This window comes from Artemia sp. Qi Xiang Cuo, chromosome 6 (assembly GCF_049724085.1).
Source record: "Artemia sp. Qi Xiang Cuo chromosome 6, ASM4972408v1, whole genome shotgun sequence".
Lineage (NCBI taxonomy): Eukaryota > Metazoa > Arthropoda > Branchiopoda > Anostraca > Artemiidae > Artemia > Artemia sp. Qi Xiang Cuo.
The window spans coordinates 14,225,528-14,251,375 of NC_142799.1; the positions used below are offsets into that span (position 1 = coordinate 14,225,528).

Here is a 25,848-nt window from a genome sequence, read left to right on the forward strand (position 1 = left end):
GGCTCCGGGTTTAACCTCCGCATTTCAGTTGTTTCCCCGTGTTCTTCTCTTGTTTTTTTTCGTCTACTTAGTCTTAGGATTTTTCCGTAATTAAAAGTCAACATTGGTGCCTCATTCGCCTTTCGAATAAGGTAATTAGATGTAGGATTTCCAAGCTTGCCCGCGTAGATTCCAGTTGATGCTTGGCAAAGAATATAAGCGTAATGAAGAACTGACATCAATATCTTTTTAGAAGGCTATTGTTTGAGCAAACCCTTCAGCACTAAATAAATAAATGTGATATTAAAGTCTTATTAGAATCCATTAAGCGAAAAACACCTTCACATTAATAGGGAGTTCCTTGTGGGTTTTACTTAGTCGCCATTGGACATACATAGGGTTTCAATCCATATATCTTAATTGATTAAATGGTTTTAAAATTTTACATATTATTATTGAGATATAATTTCACATCCGCCGTGAAATTCTACATGTAAACATACCAATAGCCAACTACATGTACATACATTTCTCAAGTACCAAATACTGTATTTCTCGAGTAAGAAACACATGAATAAGTAACCATGCAGAGTATAACTACAATGATACCCTATTTTATTTGACGGCCTAAAATAATTATTGTCTGCACTAACAAAAAGTATTCCGTATAATTAGACACTTCTGTACTGATAATTTCTTGTTTTGGATAATATCCATCTTGGTTAGAACATGGGTCGGTTTTTCATGGAAATTCCGAGGGGAACCTGAGTTAGTATATGTAAGATAACGTGACTGACTTGCGAAAATATATCACAAAAATTATAGCACAGTATATGTCATAGATAAAACAATATAATTAAAGGACATTTTTGTCACAGAACTATAGAGCGGTGATCTCTCTGTTATTGTATACGTCATAGATATAAACTAATGAAATTAAATTTTTCGCCAAGGAGCTAAAGACATTAATGCCTTTGTTTCTCTTTGAAAGTAATGTTTAACACAGAGCTGTAGGACAGCATACGTCATAGATATTATATAATGAAATTAAAAGTTTTGTGTTTTTGTTATTTTTTTTTTCGCCTCGGAGCTATAAGAGAGTAAACTCTCTGTTTCTCTTTCAAAGCATTCTGATCCAAAAAACGAAAACTTAGCTCACTGAAGTTTCTATTCAACCTTTAAGTATTACTTTGACTGGCCCTGATTGGCATAAAAATACTAATTTCTTACACTTGAAGGACTGAGAAATATCCCTTCCTACGGTCGTTTACACACAAAAAAAAAAAAAAAAAAAAATGATGGGCCTTGAGTTACACCCCAGGCTTCCCACAAGACGTGGTCCAACGCCAGTTGTCGTTCTCAGTCGACCACGAGCTTCCTACCTTTGGTTATTTTCTGTTCCAACCTTTCTATTATCCTTTGAAAGGGCATAGAAATAACACTAACAAAAATAAGACATCTAAAACTTAATCAAATCCTTAGTAACATAGACTAATTTAGTCTAAGGTGCGCAAAGTATAGCAATCAGGATGCTTGTTGTAACAAAACATTGAACGTAGATTTAATTAAACTGAAGTACTAAGGTATGTCTTATGTCTAGCTACAAAAATAAAACCTACATATGCTCATCCTCTCTCGCTCTTAAATAAATAGAACAACATAAAAAGAAAATTGACATTTTCAAATATGTAGTTTTTTAAGAACAATAGACAGACTTTTGACGACCTTTCTTAATTGTGTTGAAGGGTATCTGTTTATAAAAAAAGCAATAAGTTAAGTCTGACATTTGCCATCATTACATATAACCCATAAAATTAAGAAGCGCGAATAACGCGGATATTTATCCACTAGGGGACCTAACGTGTGCGAGGAGAGTCGACCCCAGCAATACAAATGACACTTGACCAAAAAAAATACATTCATGTATTTTTAATTATTCTTTGTAAACAAGCATGAACACTGGCTTGTTTTACATCTACATGGCTCTAAAGCAGCCATGGTTCAAAATTCAAATTTGAATTTCTTGTGACTCATCTTGCGGAGCTAATTCAGAATATGAATTTTTTCTTTTTTTAACACCATTATTCAGATGAAGGTCATCTGTGTAGGTAAAGGAGACCCTTTTAAGACCTATCCCCATGCCTCCATTTTCTGTGATTAATGGTTTTTTTCGCCGAATTTCTCGCCTAATGCAGGGTTCCAGTCACAGCTGGGTAACAACTCTTTTTTTTTGCTTCCTTCGGCGACTTTTGCTAAGCTTCCTATTGGATGTGTGCTTATGCCGCTGCCGCCAATGTTCGTAGTGCTAGCTACTGGCACCACTTATTGGGGTGTATGTGCGGGGTCACCACTTTTAAAGGCAAAAATGACGCAAAAAGATTGCTATGCCACTTACTCGAATGACGCAAAAAGATTGCTATGCCACTAACTCGAATGACGCAAAAAGCTAGCTATGCCACTTACTCGAATGACGCAAAAAGATTGCTATGCCAATTACTCGAATGAAGCAAAAAGATTGCTATGCCACTTACTCGAATGACGCAAAAAGATTGCTATGCCACTTACTCGAATGACGCAATAAGATTGCTATGCCACTTACTCGAATGACGCAAAAAGATTGCTATGCCACTTACTCGAATAACGCAAAAAGATTACTATTCCACTGACTCGAATGACGCAAATATATTGCTTTGCCACTTACTCGAATGACGCAAAAAGATTGCTATGCCACTTACTCGAAGGGGAGAACCCCTTGTCGGCCCAAATGTTAGTGAGATTCCCGCTCTTACCCCAACGGTTCTGCAAACATCGGGTTTGGTACTACCCTATTTACAGGATACCCTATCCCAGGGTATGATAACGCGATCGAGTGGTCAAATGGCCACTCCCTAAAGCCAAATGTACCCGCCTTGGGTTACGGCTAGAAAATCTCTACTCTCTCCTTGGAGGTAACAACCCTCCCTGTCAATATAATGACGGTGCCTTGTAGCTTTATTCCTACCTTGCCTGGGTTACGGAAAATACTACACAGCTTGTAGAAAATACCTTACTTGTACTCTTCCAAAAGGGTCACAAATGTAATTAAAGAAACGAAAATAGGTCATTTATCTGAATGGAAAAGAAACAGGGGTGGAACCCCAACAGTAGCAGTGTTATCCTTGAACAATAAGTTTATAGCCTGTACCCTTTAGTAAGGCTGAGTTAGGACCACATTTGCTACTATTATGCCTAAAATTCTTCTGTTTCTACCAATGTTTCGTCGGTCCAGCTAGATTTTGTTATTCTTTACGTATTATCTTTTATTTTATTCTTTCAATTCATTGTACAGATACTTTATTATTCAGTAATATACGGCACTACTACATTGCATTTATTAATAACACTAAAAAAAATACTAATTATACACTTGCTTCTACTTGTTAAAAACTGAATACTATTTTTTTTTTTTTTTTTTTTTTTTTACAATTATTTATTGAGCCTTTTCTCCATTTTTCTATTTTACCTAACTATTTCAGAAGATGAAATTCTATTTCTAGTTGTTAAACTTTAATCAGAGCTGCTCTAATCTTTTCTGAATCAATCTCTACTATAAACAAAGTACATTTTCTGTTCACCTTTGACAGGGCTATTTATCTTTCAATGTACAATTTTTACTTATTCAACTCGACCCTGTTTTTCCAACTTCCGCCAGTTAAAACTTAAAGAAAATAAAAATATAGTACATATGTATATAAGCATTGAATCGACTCATAATAATTTTTTTTTTTTTTACTTAACCTATTTTAGGGTAGGCTATTATCTCCTATGAGATATCTTAAAGGGTTTCCCTGTAGTAGCTTAGCGGCAATAGGCCTAATTACTTTACTTATATGTCTGTATCTCTCTAATAATTAAATTTAAATTTTAAAGTTATTATAGCCTAATTAGTTCGCAGTTTTCCTCCAATTTCCGACTGTGTCATTTGTAGCAATAAAAATTTTGATTTGTAGCAATAGAAATTTTCTTTGTGGCCATAAAAAGCTTTCTGGCCGTCCTGATAGCGTTAATGAAGATTGATCGCGTCAAGTCTAAAATTATACCTTAAACTGTGAACTTACACTTTATAGGTACTCCGACAGCACCGCTTATAGTGCTAAAGATTGTGTCAACTAGGCTAGCGCCGCCCTCAATTAATGGGAGAAAATTGAATATGTAGACATATAAATGTGGCCTCTTTTTTCTCGAGCTATCTGGGGATCCGATTCCCTGGGAGCGTTTACCTTGGAGACATGCGAACTAATTACCTATTATTAGATTAGATGCAGACATATATAAGTGAAATAAACACAGATAAAAAGGCAATAGATTTATTGAACTTACATACTTAGGTGCACAGCAATGGGTCACTTCAAATGACAATAACGGTGACAACGATGGAAGAATATAAGAATTGTATCTGAATGGTCCTGAATCTACATTACGAATCATTTTAAAAAGCAATTCTACCCCACTACCAAACGCAGTTCTTTCGTCCTGCGCTGTAAGGACTGGCTTGCCATTGGCTCACGTGGCCCAAGGACGCGAACCCTCGTCCAATAATACGTCTTAAATATTTTCGATGATTCAGGCGTTCACACGGTTCTTATCGTTTAAACTTCCTTAGAAATATTGTGCGTAGCACTTTTCTTATTGCTTATTGTCTTAGCGAAATCCAAAGACTGCAGTTTCTTTTCTTTCCTGATTAAGGACTTTTTTATTTTTGCAACTAGATTTAGCTTAATTATAAGAGTCGGAATTATCTTTAGAAAGAAGGAACTCTATTTTGGTATTTCAAATACATCGCGTTTTACTCTTGGTACACTCTTTGCTTCTATAGCGGTAAGTAAAATTCATCTAAGTCACTGCTATGTCCATCAGTCGGTTCAACAGGGGTGTATACCACTGTGACTAATATGCTGTACTTCTTAGTTATGAAATGAGCAACTAGCATTCTCTTTATTAATATCCTCCCAACCTTAACAAGACCTTAGTAGGTTTCTTTTTATCATGAACTCTAGCGCCCTGCCGGAGTAAATAAATTCTATATTACCTAATTTCATTTTTTTTTCACCCCTGGGATATGAGTTTATGAAACTCCTAATAATTCTAGTTCGAAGTGTCTGGATTCATCATTCAAAGTTTAGTTACGATGGTTGTTATTTGCTGGATCAAGCAGCCCTTGATCCTCACTTGGTGGAGAACAGCGTGGATTTTGGCCAAAATGATCTTGTGCCGACCTTATTTTTATTCTACGAACTATGCCGGAGGAGTCTAACGAATGGAGACAGCGCTTGTATATACTCTTCAGTAGATTTGATTCAGTAGGTCGTCAAACGCAGTCGAGAGTATTGCGGTTTTGCGGCATTCTCGAGAAGCTAATCCGTCTAATAGTTGCCATGTACGAAGAAACGGAAAGTTGTTTTAAAACATCGGACGGCAACAAACGCTACTTCAAGGTGATGACTAGCGTCAAGAAGCTGTGTTCTGTCACCTCTCCTCTTCGTCCTAGTTGTAGACTACATATTTAGACAGATAATTGGGCATGGAATTTGGATTGTAGGAAAACTTCTTCAGGACGTCGACTTCGCTGACGATGCTGGGGTCATGCAAGTCGATAAGCAGAAGCTTCAGGAATTCCTAAACAAACTCGCAGAGAAAGCTAAACAATTCTCGCAGAGAAAGCTGAAAGAAGTCTTCATTAAAGACCCAAAAATAAAAGCTATGTCAATCAATAGTTCACCCATAGGAATCTAACTAGGAGGAGAGATATCAAATAGGGGACAGACTTCAAGTACTTAGGGAGTACAGTCACTTCCAGTGGTGACTCTAAAAAAGAATTGTGTACCAGGATAGCTTTGGCCAACGCAACATTTCAGAGACTGCTACCAGTCTGGAAACCCACCGTATACTCGCTGAAGTTGAAACTCAGGCTGTTTCAGAGCAATGTACTGTCTAAAATAGCGACGAAGACCACACTGCCTTTCCATCACAAACAACAAAAGTACGAAGAACAAAAGGGAAATCTTTTTGTAAGACTGTGGAGATAATTTGAATGTATATTTCGGCCCTATGTCCAAGGGCCGTCCTCAGCAAGACAAAAATATATAAAAGAAAAAAGACTCACAACAACATGCGACCAATAAAACCAAAAAGTGGAAATTCTTTCAAAACAATCCTAGCATCATTACTTCAGCGAAGTTCAACCAGGACTGGTTGAACTGGTTCAACCAGTGAGTCCTGGTTGAACTTCGCTGAAGTAATGATGCTAGGATTGTTTTGAAAGAATTTCCACTTTTTTGGTTTTATTGGTCGCATGTTGTTGTGAGTCTTTTTTCTTTTATATATTTTTGTCTTGCTGAGGACGGCCCTTGGACATAGGGCCGAAATATTCATTCAAATTATCTCCACTTTCTTACAAAAAGATTTCCCTTTTGTTCTTCGTACTTTTGTTGTTTGTAATGTACTGTCTGTCCTGAGTTACGTTATGGAATGCCTTAAGCTAACTGCGGAACAGGAGAAACGCCTCACCGCCTTCTAGAATAACTGTCTTCGCCAAATTCTTAGAATCAGTTGGAGAGACTGTGTCAGCAACGACGAGATATGTACCCGCACAAGCTAGCCAGATATCGTAACCGTTGTACGGCAACGTAGAAGGCGATACTTTGGAAACATCCTCCGCATGCCAGATCACAGACTTCCAGAAATGCTCCTCCAATGGCAACTGGAAGGCACCCGTCGACCAAAGAACACACTCCGTAGGACGTATGAACGTGAAAGAAGAGCCCTCCAGACGAGTCGCATCCCAGAGTGGGAAGTCGTATATGCAGCGGCTCACATGAGAGAAGATTGGAGGTTACTCACCGACGCCCTGTGTGCCTCCGGAGGAACTAAGGTAAGATAAGTTGTTATTTAACGCTGTAATATATAAAGTTGCAATTTTCCCATTCTTTAAATCAGTGAAATTATTATGGTTGTGGAAAAGCAATGGTTTCAGAACTAATGCAGGACGAGGACTAATGCATCTTCTCAAGTCTACACAAAGCATTTAAGCCGCCCTAGAACCGAAGCGAAAGAAATCCCTTCGATCTCTAGAATGAAAAGCGGTTTTGTGCCATCCTGGTTCTATTTTGGTGACAATATGGTTTTCTAGACTTGGCGATGCTCTTCCATCAACAAGAGTCGAAAACCTGCAAAAGTAATCTGAAGCCTATTGTCACTCACTCATTTAATATTTTGATGCCTAGAAATATAATGCTACTACGAAAAAAATTGAATACTTTGAAGAATGTGACACTTCAAAAAGTACTTGTTATTATTTCGAATACATGTATGGTTTGAACGGATATCGAGAACGTGACACAAAAGACATTTTTGTCTGGAATCTATCAGTGAAAATGAACCGGAAATTAACTAGTGACAATGATTCACAGTTTGAACTGTGTTTATATGCACTAGGAAGTTGATCTTGGGATTTCTACATCATGCCCAGATTCCCATGACAGCGCTCTGACGTCACGACATGCTATGGTGAGATTCTGAGCGCACGCCCTGGCAAGATTCCTACTACATTCTCTGGCAAGGTTCCTACATCATGCCCTGGCAAGATTCCCATGAGAGCCCCTGTTTCCGAGTGACCTAATTTTGTTTCAGTATTGGCAAGTTTCCGAGCGCATGTCATGTTTTCGTGACCAGGTGACGCAATTTTGTTTCAGTATATCCATATGCTAAATTTAACTCCTCGAGTATGATCAGGATATTTAACAAGTAGCAATAATAGGTAAAAGCTCGTAGTCCCTCGCACCTGTGCAATGCGGTCCCGGTTTCTACCACTCCGCTGGCAAGATTTCCGCAACATGTCCCTGTTTCCAGGTGTTATATTCAAGGAACACAGTAGGCGAGATTCCCACGATACATCCATCTGGACTCCAAAGACGTCACACAACTTACCCTGTTTTAAATGGTCAGGTGTAATATGGATGACCCAATTTTATGTAGCCATGTGACAGGAAACATTGTGAACCCCCGCTTGTAAGTTAACGACAGCACACACCTTACGCAATGACCGTTCATATATTTTATGTGAGAACGGCGCACATCTTACGTAATGACAGGCCACTCATCACTGTCACATAATACTTCTTTGGTATTTCATTTTTAGCCGAAACGTACAACACGTTTTTGTCTTTCTTTGACCTCACTAGGACTCGAAAGGTCCATATCCTTCCATTGGAACAACGCCCCAAACAACAGGACTACACTGCTATTTCACAAATTCTGTATCGAGAACTACATTCTAAAATAACCTATTGCGTGACACCAGAGATATCCCATTTTTCGAACATGCTAGAACAGTGTGTTTACTACCAAATATTTGGCAGGCACTCGGAGAATATATATCTCCAGAAACAATTGCTCTCAAGGTATTTTTAGTAAAAAAGGGGAAAGGCATGCTACCATTATGTAAACACCTAACTAATTTAAGATTCGTCCTAGACAATAAATCTAAAGGATTAAGGTTATTGTACATACAAATTTTTTAATAAAAATAAATTATCAACAGTATAAAAACAAAAGGCTTACAAAGGATCGTCATATGAACAAAAAGAACCGTGTATTATAGAAAGGCGGAGGATCCTAGCAATCCTTTCCAGATGGGTGGAATTGATAATAGAGTTAAATTTAAGCCATATTAAGAGCTTTTAGAGTAAATGCCCTGTTTCTCTTAGCCACAACTATAAAACATTTCTCACCATCGTGACAATACACCCCCCCCTCCCCTACCAATCATTTCCAGCGGAGGGAGTTGATATTAACGCTAAATTTAAGCCATATTAAGAGTTTTTAACGAAAATGCCAGTAGTCATGTATCAATTGAAATGAAACTTACATGAAAACTTACACCTGAGACGGTACAGTTTCACGGGTGATTGCGTAATTTGTCTTATCTCTAGCATGTACAAGAATATACAGTACAGTTTCACGTGCACATTGCAAAAAGCGAATAAACCTTTACCTATAAAGTGGTCAAAAACGTTTTCAACCAGATGGGTTTTTTAAGCACATTCTGCATAGCGTGTTTATTTTATTTTCTTTTTTTTGGCAATTGACATTTTTTTCTGATAACAAGTACCATTCATTGCGATCGTAGCTCTAAAAAAAGAGTTTAGCATTTGCGAATTGGATCGTATGAAGGTGGAGAAAAAAAGGGTTTAGAATTTGCGAATTGGACTATACGAACGATATTAATTGAATAATAGCGAAAAAAACCGAACTAGATAGCATTTGCGAATTGGATGGTATGAAAAGGGTATAGCATTTGCGAATTGGTGATTATCAGTTAAGGTAACCCCTCAGGGTTGTTAACTCATAGTTTATTTATTATAAATTTGGAACAATATCAATCTATGAAAATGGTTAACGATGATAAAATGGTCTTCTGAGTTGACCTAGCTTTACTTCTTCGATGTGTTCTGTTTAATACACAAGTGGCGTTTAAACATTTTTGTCAAATTAAAAAAGAATGCGAATTCAGAGAGCACTCAATGTATGGTACTAAGAAAAATATATAAGGCAGAAGCAGAATTTTAAGGGCAGATAGATTTGCTTATCTAATGTTTTCTTAATAATACACAATCGGATGGAGGAAAGGAGTGGGGTATTAGATTACCTATATCGCTGTACTCTGGGCTGAATTGCTTCCGAAGGAACCCGAATGAATGAGATTGAATAATATTTTTATATATCGCACTTAAAATTGTTTTGGGGGGATTGGTCGATGACAAAGGGATGTCGTAGCGTAGTTATAGTGGGATAGTGGGGGTGAATTGCTAGCGAAAAACCCAAATGAATGAGTTGAAATAACATTTTTAACTAGAAATCTCCGAAAAAATATTTTTGGGGGGAGATAGTGCGATGGCAGCCGGCTGTCATAGAGTAGTTATAGTGTGATAGTTTGGGGGCGTATTGATTACAAAAACCCGATTGGATGACTTGAAAATAAAATTTCTAACGAGAAACGGCTGAAAAGTGTTTTGGGGGAGATGGCTTGATGGCAGCGGGGTGTCTTAGAGTACTTATAGTGCTGTACTGTGGGCCGAATTGTGTTTTGGGGGAGATGGGCTATGGAAGAAGGATGTCTTGCCGTAGTTATAGGGATGTCTTAGCGTAGTTATAGTGTGGTAGTGGGGGGCGAATTGCTAGCGAAAAACCCAAAAGAATGAGTTGAAATAACATTTTTAACTTGAAATCTCTGAAAAAATATTTTCGGGGGGAGATAGTGCGATGGCAGCCGGCTGTCATAGAGTTGTTATAGTGTGATAGTTTGGGGGCGAATTGCTAGCGAAAAACCCAAATGAATGAGTTGAAATAACATTTTTAACTAGAAATCTCTGAAAAAATATATTTTGGGGGAGATAGTGCGATGGCAGCCGGGTGTCATAGAGTAGTTATAGTGTGATAGTTTGGGGGCATATTGCTTACAAAACACCCGAGTGGATGACTTGAAAATAAAATTTTTAACGAGAAATGGCTGGAAAATGTTTTGGGGGAGATGGGTTGATGGCAGAAGGATGTCTTAGCGTAGTTATAGTGTGATAGTGGGGGGCGAATTGCTAGCGAAAAACCCAAATGAATGAGATGAAATAAAAATTTTAACGAGAAATGTCTGAAAAGTGTTCTTGGGGAGATGGGTTGATGGCAGCCGGGTGTCATAGAGTAGTTATAGTGTGATAGTTTGGGGGCGTATTGCTTACAAAAAACCCGAGTGGATGACTTGAAAATAAAATTTTTAACTAATAATGCCTGTCCAGGGATGTAAGGGAGATGGGTTGATGGCAGAAGTATGTTTCAGTGTAGTTATCGTGTGACAAGGGGAGGTAAATCACTAACGAAAAACCCAAAAGAATGGGATGAAAGAACATTTTTAGTTAGAGATCTCTGAAAAAATACTTTTTGGGGGGGAGATAGTGCGATGGCAGCCGGGTGTCATAGAGTAGTTATAATGTGAAAGTTTTGGGGCATATTGATTGCAAAAAACCAGAGTGGATGACATGGAAATTATATTTTTAACGAGAAATTGCTGAAAAGTGTTTTGGGGGAGATGGGCAGATGGCAGAAGGATGTCTTAGCGTAGTTATAGTATGATAGTGGGGGCGAATTGCTAGCGAAAAAACCAAATGAATGAGTTGAAATAAAAAATTTTACGAGAAATGGCTGAAAAGTGTTTTGGGGGAGATGGGTAGGTGACAGAAGGATGTCTTAGTGTAGTTATAGTGTGATAGTGGTGGGCGAATTGCTAGCGAAAAACCCAAATGAATGAGTTGAAATAAAATTTTTAACGAGAAATGGCTGAAAAGTGTTCCAGGGGAGATGGGTTGATGGCAGCCGGGTGTCATAGAGTAGTTATAGTGTGATAGTGTGGGGGCGTATTGCTTACAAAAAAAACGATTTGATGAGTTTAAAATTAAATTTGTAAAGAGAAAAGACTGAAAAGTGATTTGAGGGAGATGGGTTGATGGCAGAAGTATGTGTTAGTGTAATTATAGTGTGATAGTGGGGGGTGAATTGCGAGAGAAAAATCCAAATGAATGAGTTGAAATAACATTTTTAACTAGAAATCTCTGAAAAAATATTTTTGGGGGGAGATAGTGCGATGACAGTCGGGTGTCATAGAGCAGTTATAATTTGATAGTTTGGGGACGTATTGCTTGCAAAAAAAACGATGGGCTGTAGTGAAAATCAAATTTTTAAAGAGAAAGGTGTGACAAGTGGGTTTAGCGAGATGGGTGGATGTCAGAGGGATGTCTTAACCTTGTTATAGTCTTATTGTGGGGGGCAAACTGCTGGCCTAAAATCTGAGCTAAAACCGGTTTTTGACCGTAAACTCTAGTTTTTTGTAAGAAAATTATGGAAAATACAATTCACTGGTTCAAATGTGAAACTTAAGTCCATTTTTGGTTCGAAAAAATAAACTATTTCCGTAAAATCTGAGGTAATAAGGGTTTTTGACCGTAAACTCTAGTTTTTTGTAAGAAAATTATGGAAAACACAATTCGCTGATTCAAATGTGATACTTAAGTCCTTTTTGGATCGAAAGATAAAACTTTTTCCTTAGAATCTGAGCTAATAAGGGTCTTTGACCGTAAACTCTATTTTTTTTTAAGAAAATTATGGAAAATACACTTCGTTGGCTCATAGGTGAAACTTAAGTCCAGTTTTGGATCGAAAAATAAACTATATCTTTAAAATCTGAGCTAATAAGGGTATTTGACCGTAAACTCTAGTTTTTTGTCAGAAAATTGTGGAAAATACAATTCTCTGGTTCAAATGTGAAACTGAAATCCTGTTTTGGATCGAAGAATAAAACTATTTCCATAAAATCTGAGCTAATAAGGGTTTTTGACCGTAAACTCTAGTCTTTTGTAAGAAAATTATGGAAAATACAATCCTCTGGTTCAAATGTGAAACTTAAGTCCAGTTTTGGATCGAAAAATAAATTATTACTGTACAATCTGAGCTAATAAGGGTTTTTGACCGTAAACTCTAGTTTCTTATAAGAAAATTATAGAAAATACAATTCGTTGGCTCATAGGTGAAACTTGAGTCCATTTTTGGATCGAAAAATAAACTATTTCTGTAAAATCTGAGCTAATAAGGGTTTTTGACCGTAAACTCTAGTGTTTTGTAAGAAAATTATGGAAATTACAATCCTCTGGTTCAAATGTGAAACTTAAGTCCATTTTTGGGTCGAAAAATAAAACTATTTTTGTAAAATCTGAGCTAATAAGGTTTTTGACCGTAAACTAGTTTTTTTGTAAGAAAATTATGGCAAATACAATTCGTTGGCTCATAGGTGAAACTTAAGTCCAGTTTTGGATCGAAAAATTAACTTTTTCTGTAAAATCTGGGCTTATAAGGGTTTTTGACCGTAAACTCTAGTTTTTTGTAAGAAATTTATGGAAATTACAATTCTCGGGTTCCAATGTGAAACTTAAGTCCATTTTTGGATAGAAAAATAAAACTATTTCCGTAAAATCTGAGCTAATAATTGTTTTTGACCGTAAACTCTAGTTTTTTGTAAGAAAATTATGGAAAATACAAATTCTGGTTCAAATGTGAAACTTAAGTCCATTTTTGGGTCAAAAAATAAAACTATTTCCGTAAAATCTGAGCTAATAAGGTTTTTTTGACCGTAAACTCTAGTTTTTTTTTTAAGAAAATTATTGAAAATACCATTCTCTGGTTCAAATTTGAAACTTAAGTCCAGTTTTGAATTCTCCTAATGATGAGGACTGATGGTTCTAATTCAATTTTTTTTTCATAAAAACAAACTATTTTTTTTAAACTTTGAAATTATTCAACTTTATTTATTATTTATTATTTTTTTTTTACGTCTCTTAAAATGACAAAATATGCTTACGGCTCTAACAATTGTACTCTATGATTGCTCAGAGACACGATGTGGCTTTCCCACTGGTATTCTAAGTCCGGTTATCGAAACTACCTAGTCTATTGCATGTATTAAATCAGTATTTTTTACGCAGTGGAACGATAAACACACAAGTCATATCTTTAAAAAAATGTGAAGATGGAGCATTTTAATAAAGTGTGTTCACATGACAATGTTCTTGTAGCATTGAATTCCGACAAGGAGAAGTATTTAAACTATGAAACAAGTACAAGTGGTAGCACTATTGAAAATGTATGCATGCATTGTCATGACAGTAAGGTATCTGACAAAGGATGTTGATAAATAAAATTTATTCACTCTAAAACTTAGATTTTGCCATCTTTTTCCTATGTATCCGAGAAATGGATGTTGATATAGAATTTAATCACTCTTATACTTAGATTTTGTGAAATTGCTGCATTGTCTGTCTAGGAAGCGAATTCAATCGATAACGAATGTTAATAAAGAATTTGTTCAATTTTTTTTCATAATTTCCTGAATTAAATTTCTGTATTGTGTATCCAAGAGGTTAATTCAAGAAAGAGTTTGTTACTTACTTACTTACTTACTTACTTACAATTTTCTCATAATCCAACAACGGATGTTGATAAAGAATTTATTCATTCTAATACCTAGATTTTGTCAATGTTTTCCCATGTGTCTGATAATAGATGTATGCAAATTCCTTTTCTTACATCTCCGATGTTTTAATAGACATTCTAAACGTTTGATAAGCTAGCTTACTCTAAAAATAATGAACAAATAACAATGTAATGCATAATATATTTTTAATGAAATAATGATATGTAGAATATTAATAAAAAAAATATATTATGATAAATTATTAATATCAATGATTAACTTTAGACATTTGAATCTGTTCAATAAAACAGTTGACCATGTTCTCTCTTGATACTGTATCTATTGTCTTCTCTTAGTTCGTAATCAGTAGAATAATTCCATTTTGAGTCATACACAATTATTACTGGTATGTCACCGACAGGTTCAATATGCGTTTCGTCTTTTGTATTATTTGGTTCATTGACTGTTTGATCAATGGCAGTAGCGTTTGCTGGTGCTTTGTTTATCATCGATTCATCTTTATATTCCATAGTGATATTTTCTGCCAATGCCCTTTTTATTTTTCTGGCAATTTCACTGTCTATTATCACATTATTTTTACACAGGTAAGAGTTTCGGCACGTAGACAAGATATGGTTTATGATATTAGTAGAAGAGTAGGCCTTTCTTTTTTTGACCTTCCGTTGAATGCTAATACCCGATAGCTGACGATTGGATTTATCAATAGGTAATGTGTTACCTGCAACATTAGCAATGAGTTGTCCTCTATCATCAACGATTATTTTTATGTTGGCATTCTCTTTGAGTGCAATCATCTCTGGAGATCTCAATGTCGCATAACCACCAACATAAGCATTGAATTTTTTCGGTATTCCAAAGAAATTTAATTCCTTACTGTCATGACAATGCATGCATACATTTCCAATAGTGCTACCACTTGTACTTTTTTCATAGTTTAAATACTTCTCCTTGTCGGCATTAAATGCTACAAATAGTTTTTTCTTATGAAAATAATATTGAATTAGAACCATCAGTCCTCATCATTATGTGTATCCAAAACTGGACTTAAGTTTCACATTTGAACTAGAGAATTGTCCATATTTACCATAATTTTCTTTAAAAAAAAACTAGAGTTTACGGTCAAAAACCCTTATTAGCCCAGATTTTACGGAAATAGTTTTATTTTTCGATCCAAAAATGGACTTAAGTTTCACATTTGAACCAGAGGATTGTATTTTCAATAATTTTCTTATAAAAAAAACTAGAATTTACGGTCAAAAACCCTTATGAGCTCAGATTTTACAGAAATAGTTTATTTTTCGATCCAAAACTGGACTTAAGCTTCACCTATGACCCAACGAATTGTATTTTCCATAATGTTCTTACAAAAGACTAGAGTTTACGGTCAAAAAAACATTGTTAAATCAGATTTTACGGAAATAGTTTTATTTTTCGATCCAAAAATGGACTTAAGTTTCACATTTGAACCAGGAAATTGTATTTTCCATAATTTCCTTACAAAAAACTAGGGTTTACGGTCAAAAACCCTTATTAGCTCAGATTTTACAAAAATAGTTTATTTTTCGATCCTAAACTGGACTTAAGTTTCACCTATGAGCCAACGAATTGTATTTTCCATAATTTTCTGACAAAAAACTAGAGTTTACGGTCAAAAACCCTTTTTAGCTCAGATTTTAGGGAAATAGTTTTATTTTTCGATCCAAAAATGGACTTAAGTTTCACATTTGATCCAGAGGATTGTATTTTCCATAATTTTCTTACAAAAGACTAGAGTTTACGGTCAAAAACCCATATTAGCTAAGATTTTACAGAAATAGTTTATTTTTCGATCCAAAACTGGACTTAAGTTTCACCTATGAGCCAACGAATTGTATTTTCCATCATTTTCTTACAAAAGACTAGAGTTTACGGTCAAAAACCTTTATTAGCTCATATTTTACGGAAAGAGTTTTATTTTTCCATCCAAAATGGACCTAAGTTTCACATTTGAACCAGAGAATAGTATTTTCCATAATTTTCTTTCAAAAAACTAGAGTTTACGGTCAAAAACCCTTACTAGCTCAGATTTTACACCAATAGTTTATTTCTCGATCCAAAACTTGACTTAAGTTTAACCTATGAGCCAATGAATTGTATTTTCCATAATTTTCTTACAAAAAACTAGAGTTTTCGATCAAAAACCCTTATTAGCTCCAATTTTACGCAAATAGTTTATTTTTTGATCCAAAATGGACTTAAGTAATCACATTTGAACCAGAGAATTGTATTTTCCATAATTTTCTTAAAAAAAACTAGAGTTTACGGTCAAAAACCCTTATTAGCTCAGATTTTACTGAAATAGTTTTATTTTTCGATCAAAAAATGGACTTAAGTTTCACATTTGAACCAGAGAATTGTATTTTCCATAATTTTCTTACACAAACCTAGAGTTTACGGTCATAAACCGGTATTAGCTCAGATTTTAGTCTAGCAATTCGCCCCCCACCATCACACTATAACAACTCTAAGACATCCTTCCGCCATCAAGCCATCTCCCCAAAAACACTTTTCAGTCATTTCTCGTTAAAAATTTTATTTTCAAGTCATCCACTCGGGTTTTTTGTAAGTAATATGCCCCCAAACTATCACACTGTAACTACTCTATGACAGCCGGCTGTCATCGCACTATCTCCCCCCAAAAATATTTTTTCAGAGATTTCTAATTAAAAATGCTATTTAAACTCATTAATTTAGGTTTTTCGATAGCAATTCGCCCCCCACTATAACTACGCTAAGACATCTTTCTGCCATCGACCCATCTCCCCCAAAACACTTTTCAGCTATTTCTCGTTAAAAATTTTATTTTCAAATCATCCACTCGGGGTTTTTTGTAAGCAATACGCCCCCAAACTATCACAACTACTGTATGACACCCGGCTGCCATCAACCCATCTCCCCAGGAACACTTTTCAGCCCTTTCTCGTTAAAAATTTTATTTCAACTCATTCATTTGGGTTTTTTGCTAGCAATACGCCCCCCCACTTTCACACTATAAATACGCTAAGACATCCTTCTGCCATCAACCCATCTCCCCCAAAACACTTTTCAGCCATTTCTCGTTAAAAATTTTATTTCAACTCATTCATTTGGGTTTTTTCGCACGCAATTCGGCCCATAGTACAGCACTATAAGTACTCTAAGACACCCCGCTGCCATCAAGCTATCTCCCCAAAACACTTTTCAGCCGTTTCTCGTTAAAAATTTTATTTTCAAGTCATCCACTCGGGTTTTGTAAGCAATACGCCCCCAAACTATCACACTATAACTGCTCTATGACAGCCGGCTGTCTTCGCACTATCCCCCTCCAAAAATATTTTTTCAGAGATTTCTAGTTAAAAATTTTATTTCAACTCATTCATTTGGGTTTTGCGCTAGCAATTCGCCCCTCAGTTTCGCACTATGTCTCCGCTGAGATGCTGCTCGGCCATTAACCCATTTCCCCCAAAATACTTTTCAGACCTTTCCAGTTAAAAAATTTATTTCAACTTCTTCATTTGGTTTTTTTCACTAGAGATTTGGCCCAGAGTATACTACTAAAAGTACTCTGAGACATCCCGCTGCCATCATCCCACCACTTATGTATTATACAGAATACATTGAAGAAGTAAAGCTATCAGTTATTACAATTATTTTCTCCTCATCTAAATATCTCTTAGTATCAACTTTTGAGTATTCTCTAGCGTTGAACTCTTTTTTAATTTGAAAGAACTGCTTAAACGCCACTTGTGTATTATACAGAACACATCGAAGAAGTAAAGCTAGGTGAACTCATAAGACCATTTTATCATCGTTAACCATTCCCATAGATTGATATTGTTCCAAATTTATAATAAATAAGGTATGAGTTAACAACCATAAAGGGCAAGCTTAACTGATAATCACCAATCCGTAAATTCGATACCTTTTTTTCTTAACCTTCATATGATCCAAATCGCAAATGCTATCTAGCTCTGTTTTTCCCTATTATTCAATCAATATCGTTCTTATAGTCCAATTCGCAAATGCTAAACCCTTTTTTTCTCCACCTTCATACGATCCAATTCGCAAATGCTAAACCCTTTTTCAGAGCTATGATCGCAACGAATGGTACTTGTTATCAGAAAAAATTTCAATTGCCAAAAAAAAAAAAAAAAAATAAAACACGCCATGCCGAATGTGCTTCAAAAACCCATCTGGTTGAAAACGTGTTTGACCACTTTATAGATAAAGGATTGCTCACTTTTTACAATGTGCACGTGAAACTGCAGTGTATATTCTTGTACATGCTAGAGATAAGACAAATTACGCAATCACCCGTGAAACTGTACTGTCTCAGGTGTAAGTTTTCATGTAAGTTTCATTTCAATAGATACATTGCTACCAATGCCCTCGTTTGTTTGAACCAAGACTGTATATTTCACACCATCGTGACAATACGCCCACCCTCTCCCTAGCAATAACTTCCAGAGGGCGGAGTTGATATCAGAGATAAATTTAAACCATATTAAAAGCTTTTAACGAAAATGCATCTTTTCTTTGACTAAAATTTTAGATTCCTGTCCCCCCCCCCCCCCAAAAAAAATGCTTTTAACATCTCCGACCTTATCTTTAAGCCGTAGAGTGCGCTAGTTCAAAGCAATGAAAGCCATCCTGTCAAACTAAGGATGGCAAGTGGCGCCCTCTGACCCTCATTATTCCAATGATTTTAAATCCATTGATTTATGTTTTTGCAATCCACCCTCAACATGATGTACCCATGACAATTCACACCATCGTGGGAAACTATGGATGGCACCTAATACCCTCTGCCCCACCTCAGTATTCCCTAGACAATTTTTCAGGGGTTTTCTTGTTAAAAATGTATTTTCAATCCATTTATTTGGGTTTTACCCGAGTCTGGACTTTCATATCAGCCTCCAAGTCCCACCAATTCCAATATTTTGTAAGTGATTGCCTCTACGGTGATCTACGGCTACCAAATGCCCCCGCCCCCTCCCCCCAACAAGGGGCATATAACGCATAAGGGTATTTCATCCTTTTTTCTCCAATCCAATTTTTTTTTCGCCAACACCTAGGAGGACAATTTTGACTAAGGAAATACTCTCTTATGAGAGCTTTAAATATTTGTTTACCATATTTTTAAATTTGTTTCATATTTTAGATATTTTCTAGGGCTTATGCCCCCGAGGTCTGAGAATCTCAAGATATTATTTTCCATATGTTAATATTTTTACATGTTTCTTCATTATTTTCTCCCGGGTTTAATAGATCTTGGGCGAACAAGATTCAAACACGAGAATGGAACTGCACTGCGATATCGTATTTACACACATCTGAGGACCATTTTGAGTAAGGATATACTAACACTTGAGGATTTTCAACAACTATTGTCGATATTTTTTACATTTATTCCATATTTTTAACATTTTCTAGGGCTTATGACCCTGAGGTAAGAGCTTTAATATTTTTTTGGATTTCTATCGTCAATCTTCTTGGTTCAACAAGTTTCTTCCTTGTACTATCTTAAAACTAAAAGTAAGGAGCAACATTAAAGCATAAAACGAAATTAATTTATTCTGTATGTCAGAGAAGCTTTTCACGCTAAAATCCTTTAGTCTTCTCAATACTTTGCTCTTCAAGCTAAAGTTTTTTAGTACTTAAAAAAGCTTCATATTTCTAGCCAAACAGCCTTTGTATTTCAGCCGTCGTTCTGATAGAATTGGGACAAAAAGTCAAACTTTACTGTAAAGTGGGAGTTATTGAGGAGGGGGCAGCTCCTGGCGTTTCACGAATAATTTCTGCTCCTTTTAAGGTTTCATGTCGCTCTTCCCTTTCAGTGTATTTTTTTTTTCGGATTGTTTTCAGGTAATTCTGGGAAATCAATCTCCCCCTCCATATAAAATTCACACCGAGAAAAATTCCTTTGTAAAAACTTCCTCCCATGTAACACCCCCCCCCCCCACGGAAAATTTTATCCTCGGTAAAAATTATTCCCAAAAAATTTCCAGTGAGAAATTCTACCTAGAAAATTCTCCTTATTCTACTCTCATTAAAAAAAAAAAAAAAACTTGTTTTTTATTTAATTTCCGGTCGTCTTTCGAATCATGGTAGAAAATCCTTTGTTCTGTGGAATATTTTCTCGGATATTTCCCCCTCCCCCAATGGAAAAGTTTCCCATGTAGAATTTCTCCCGTGGAAAACTCCACGGAGAAGTTATTCTGCAGAAAATTCACCACCTCTCAAGGAAAAATCCCCCAGACATTCTATCCAGGTTTGAAATTTTCCTCTGACAATACCACTGGAAAGTTCACCCCCAGTACTTTCCCTCCCCGTGTAAAATTTGTGAAAGTCCCTGTGACCCCCCCCCCCCCCAAAAAAGAAAAAATATGTATACTTCACAATAAAAAATACTATAAGTAAACATTCAGCGAATTTTATCACTTACAGCCCTATTCCCCGAGGCATAACTATTGGATTTTTCAACTACATGGAGCAAAATAACTGTCTCAAAGTTTCGATGTGTGATTGTGATTTTCTTTAAGATTGTGATTTTCGTCACACCGATAATTTGATTTTCTTTAAGATTCCTTGACCTATCGGGGGTGTTTCCCCCCTTTTTCCACAATCAGACAAATTTTCCCAGGCTTGTAGCTTTTGATGGGTAACATTCAACTTAATGAATTTTATAATTTTGATCTATCTTTTTTTTTCAAAGCTTCCTTTTTTAGAGTTTCGGTTACTATTGGGCCGAGTTTCACCTTGCTTAATATTTCGTTATCACTAACTGTTTGATACACGTATTGAGTAAATGGAAGAATGACTATACAAAACAAACTACTGCATTTATTTTGTGTTTTTCCATAGCAATGCGATACGTTCAAGGTTCTCCTTGCGAGACGATCTCCTTGTTAAAATTTGAATTATACTACTCGCGTGACTGCTTCTGCTTATTTTGGGTTCAAACTTTTTTTTTTTTTTAACTCTCTTCCTTTCCTTAAGAAAAATTCAACCATTTTCGGTGTCATTGTATGAAAAACTATGGAGCGAAAGGAGTAATTATTCTATCGTTTCGTAATGAATTAAAAGAAATGAATCTACTTTTGAATTTTTGACAAGATTTAATAAAGCTGATGAGTTCAATTTTTAGAGGTCCTAGTCACAATGATAAAGCACAGATCCAGGAATTTAGGTGAAAATTGAGTTCGAATTTAGGTGAAAACTGAGGGTTTTCAGACGTTTTTTTTTGCCCATAAAATTCAATTAACTGGCCAGCTATGCTTGTACAAAAGTATTCGAAGCCCAAAATTCTTGGTGACAATTTGCTTTAATAGGCATTCCTTAAACCAGAATCTCAAATAAAACTCAGTAGATGTAATTCATCAATTATACCAATCATTCAATCACTAATTCATACGTGCATATTTTTTTTTAAAGAGACTTCAATAATTATTCTAATATTTGATTTGTCATTGTAATTCGCGTTGACTATTGATTAGTTTTTTGTTGTTATTTTTCTTTTTTTAGAAACAGGAAAATACAGCGGAGAAGATTATGAAGTAATGTCCTCTGAAGAATCTGACAGCAAAACACCATCAGGAATAGAAACTTCTAAGGGTCTTATTTGTCAGGATATGAGTAAAAATCATGGTGAGGATAAAGGACCAATTAAATATGAAGAGGTCAATTTGGAATCCTCAGCCGAAAATAAATTGTTTGACAAAATACTAAATATGCAGTCTTTAGAAAACCCTTACATTTGCAGAATTTGCAATGAATCATTTTCTCTTCGCCGTTTACTTCTAAAACATATCAAAGTTCATGATAGAATAGAGTTTCAACAATGTCAGTTCTACTGTTCAAAGTTGAAGAACAAGCCTCACGTTGATTGTCATTCCTGCCCTAACGATAAGACAAAAGATTGCTTTGAATGCTCTACCTGCAAAAAGACTTTTACTCATCGTAGATCATTTGTAAAACATAGGCGCAGACACGCTAAACGTAAACGACGCTTGTGCCACATATGTGGATTAAGTTATGACAGAGTGAGTCTCTATCGTCATATGGAAACACATACTGAAGGAAAGAGTTTATTGTGTGACCGATGTGGACTGCGATTTCGAGATATAAGTGGTCTTTACTATCATTTAAAAATGCACCTTAGAAAAGAGAGCGGGGAGATCCCAGAAAAACCGTTTGAGTGCGAGATCTGTTATAAAAAATTTGAAAGTAGGCCAGGATATTCCAAGCATGTAAAAAAGCATTTTGGAGCAACATATGAATGTGGATTCTGTCAAACAAAGTTCTATACAAGCCAAAGGTTGACAGAGCATACTAGAAGTCATACCGGAGAAAAGCCGTTTGTGTGCAAGATTTGCAATAAAACTTTTGCACGGACGTTGAATTTAAAGGATCACATGAAATCGCATGCTAAGGAAAGGCCTTATAGATGTGAATTATGTTATAAAAGCTTTAAGATTAAAAGGGGGCTGAACGATCATGTAAATACTCACACTGGTGCCAAACCATACAAGTGTGTACATTGCGACATGTGTTTCGGCTCAAGAACATATTTACGAAACCATAAGAAGGTTCATGTAAGACAATGAGGAGCTAAAAGGCTCAGATAAAAGAAGCATACCTGTAATAAATGTAGTGAAGTATTCACTGCTGCAGCTTATCGTGACCTACATTTGACTTTGCACACAAATCCTAACTCTTCCTGTTGCGAGTTGTGCAGCAAGAGCTTCAACTATAAAAAGAACTTGGTAGAACATATACAGAGGGTGCATCCCAGTCGCAATTCATTTAAATGTAAGCTGTGTGATAAGACTTATGACTGCATTTAAAAATTAATGTTCATATTAGTTGTCGTGCTTATGACGAAAAAAAACAGATCTTGCAAAAAAATCTGAAAATCAGAGCAACTCTATTGAAGCTGATGGAAATATGAAAGTTGACAAAAGCCTGAAACTGTTTATATGTGATATGTGTGGTGAGGAGTTTCTGTTAGCTGAGGATGTTCAAGGCCATTTTAACTCTTCTCTTGAGTTTTCTAAGTAGGAATTGATTGTTGTGTTAGTTTGAACTAAGTGAACTAAAAAGATATTTTTTGTGTGTGTGTGTTCTTTTTACTCAGAAAAAAAAATATTGGAATGTTATAATGAAATTTATTAGCCTGAAGCTAATGAACAAGCCCTAAAGAATATTTTCCCCATGATAAAATTAAGCTTGTAGATTTTTTTTTTCAAATTGCATAGCCAATATGTTTTAACGCAAATTGGCTATAGCTAGGAATTGGTTGTGATATTAGTTTGAAAAAAAAATTAAAAAGACATTTTAGTTTTGTATTTTTTCCAAATATTCATAACTCCTTTTTGACATTCAACAAACTGACAGAAAATAAAGAATAACAATTACCTTGCTATAAAATCAAACTTTTCGTTGACTGTTCTTGTATTCAATTATTTTAAGTCTTAACATATCATAGTAGCAATTAATTGTATTTGAAAAAAAGCTTTTTTGTTTGTTTTCTCTTTAATTTGCATAAATATTGACAACCCATTTTGACATTCAGTAAAATTAAGTTAATAGAAAAATAATGATCTAAGATATCCACCTAAAATGAAACTGTATCGTTTCAAGATCGATTAAATAAAAAAAAAACAAGTTTTTTAAACTGAAAGTAAGGAGCGACATTAAAACTTAAAACGAACAGAAATTATTCTGTATATGAAAGGGGCTGTCCTCTCCTCAATGACTCGCTCTTTACGCTAAAGTTTTTTATTGTTTTAAAAAATAAAGTTGTGAGACAGAGTCAAACTTTAGCATAAAGATCTCCCCTTAGTCAATACCACGCTCTTCGTTAAAAGTTAAAACATTTTTTAATTCACAAACCCCTGAATCACAAAGGCCGCTTAATTAGAATAGATAGCTCTTTTGAAAGCACTAAAAAAAACTGTAGCGTAAAGAGCGAGGTATTGACCTAGGGGAGAACTCCCTTCATATACATAATAATTTTTGTTCGTTTGAAGTTCTTATGTTGCTTCTTACTTTCAGTTAAAAAAACTTGTTTTTCTTTAAATTTAATTTCTAATCATTTTTCAAATAACGCTTAGAAATTCGGCGCCTCCTTCATATAAATGTCCCTTACCCCAAAAAAACATCCTCCACGGAAAGATTTTCCCGAGTAACACCCTCCTCCAGCCCCCCCCCCCCACCAAAAAAAAATTCTTCCTGAAAATGTCTGTAGACTTCCCAATCACCAATACAATATGTAAGCAATGGGCAAACTTCATAACTTGCAGCCCTTCCCCTGGGAACTCTGGGGGACTAAGTCATCCTAAAAGACATATTTATTAGATTTTCGACTATGCTGAACAAAATGGCTATCTCAAAATTTTAATTGGAGGACTTTGAGAAAAAAATGAGCGTGGGAGGGGGCCTAGTTGCCCTCCATTTTTTTGGTCACTTAAAAAGGGCTCTAGAACTTTGAATTTTCGTTCAAATGAGCCTTCCTACGATATTCTAGGACCACTGGGTCAATACGATTACCCCTGGGGAAAAGAAAAAAAAACAAATAAACACGCACCCGTGATCTTTTTTCTGGCAAAAAATGCAAAATTCCATATTTTTGTAGATAGGAGCTTGAAACCTCTACAGTAGGGTTCTCTGATACGCTGAATATGATGGTGTGATTTTCATTGAGGTTCTATAACATTTAGGGGGTCTTTCCCCCTTTTTTTGAAAATCTGCCTAATTTTCTCAGGCGCGTAACTTTTGATGGGTAAGATTAAACTTGATGAAACTTATATTTTTGAAATCAGCATTAAAATCTGATTCTTTTGATGTATCTATTGGTATCAAAATTCCGTTTTTTAGAGTTTCGGTTACCATTGAGCCGGGTCGCTCCTTACTTACAGTTCGTTACCACGAACTGTTTGATAAAACAGATTTACATTCGTCTAGTTCCCTACCTGTGTCGTTGTATTATTCCAAATGAAGAGTGTAATATCTATGTAGTTCGATTGATTTTGTTTGATTCGATACGTGGTTTCAATATCGATATAATAGGTTAACATTCTTCTTGTTTCCTACCTGTGTCGTTGTATTATTCCAAATGAAGAGTGTAATATCTGTATAGTTTGATTGGTTGCGTTTGATTCGATACGGGGTTTCAAGATCGATATAACAGGTTTACATTCGTCTGGTTTCCTACCTGTATCGTTATATTACTCCAAATGAAGAGTGTAATATCTGTATAGTTCGATTGATTGTGTTTGATTCGATACGAGGTTTTAAGATCGATATAACAGGTTTACATTCGTCTTGTTTCCTACCTGTGTTGTTGTATTATTCCAAATGGAGAGTGTAATATCTGTATAGTTCGATTGATTGGGTTTGATTCGATACGTGGTTTCAAGATCGATATAATAGGTTAACATCCGTCTTGTTTCCTACCTGTGTCGTTGTATTATTCCAAATGAAGAATGTAATATCTGTGTAGTTCGATTGATTGCGTTTGATTTATACTTGGTTTCACATCCATCTTTCCCTCCTATTTGTTAACTCTTAACTGATAGGATAAAATAATTTCAAAGTAGACTTCGTTGCATTTATTCAAATCTTTTATTTTCATGTTTCCGCTTTTTTGCTCTCAATGTTTGGCAGCAAGCCCTTGCAAGCTGTATCTTTAGTGTCCTGTTGCTTTTTTCCTATTTTTTTGTGTTTTGGCATGTAAAAAATTAGTGCTCTACTTTAAAGAATGTATGGTCGAAATTTAGAAC

At 35.6% G+C, this 25,848-nt stretch overlaps 1 protein-coding gene across 1 annotated transcript in view; it reads left to right on the top strand.

Moving 5' to 3' along the window:
• Positions 1-24,005, top strand: part of LOC148950893 (uncharacterized) — a 150,618-nt gene extending 126,613 nt beyond the window's left edge. Inside the window, exon 12 of the mRNA XM_089090499.1 lies at positions 21,590-24,005. Coding sequence (XP_088946625.1) covers positions 21,590-22,671 — 1,082 coding nt within the window. The 3' untranslated portion in view covers positions 22,672-24,005. The remainder of the gene's footprint in view (positions 1-21,589) is intronic.
• The last annotated feature ends 1,843 nt before the right edge of the window (positions 24,006-25,848 follow it).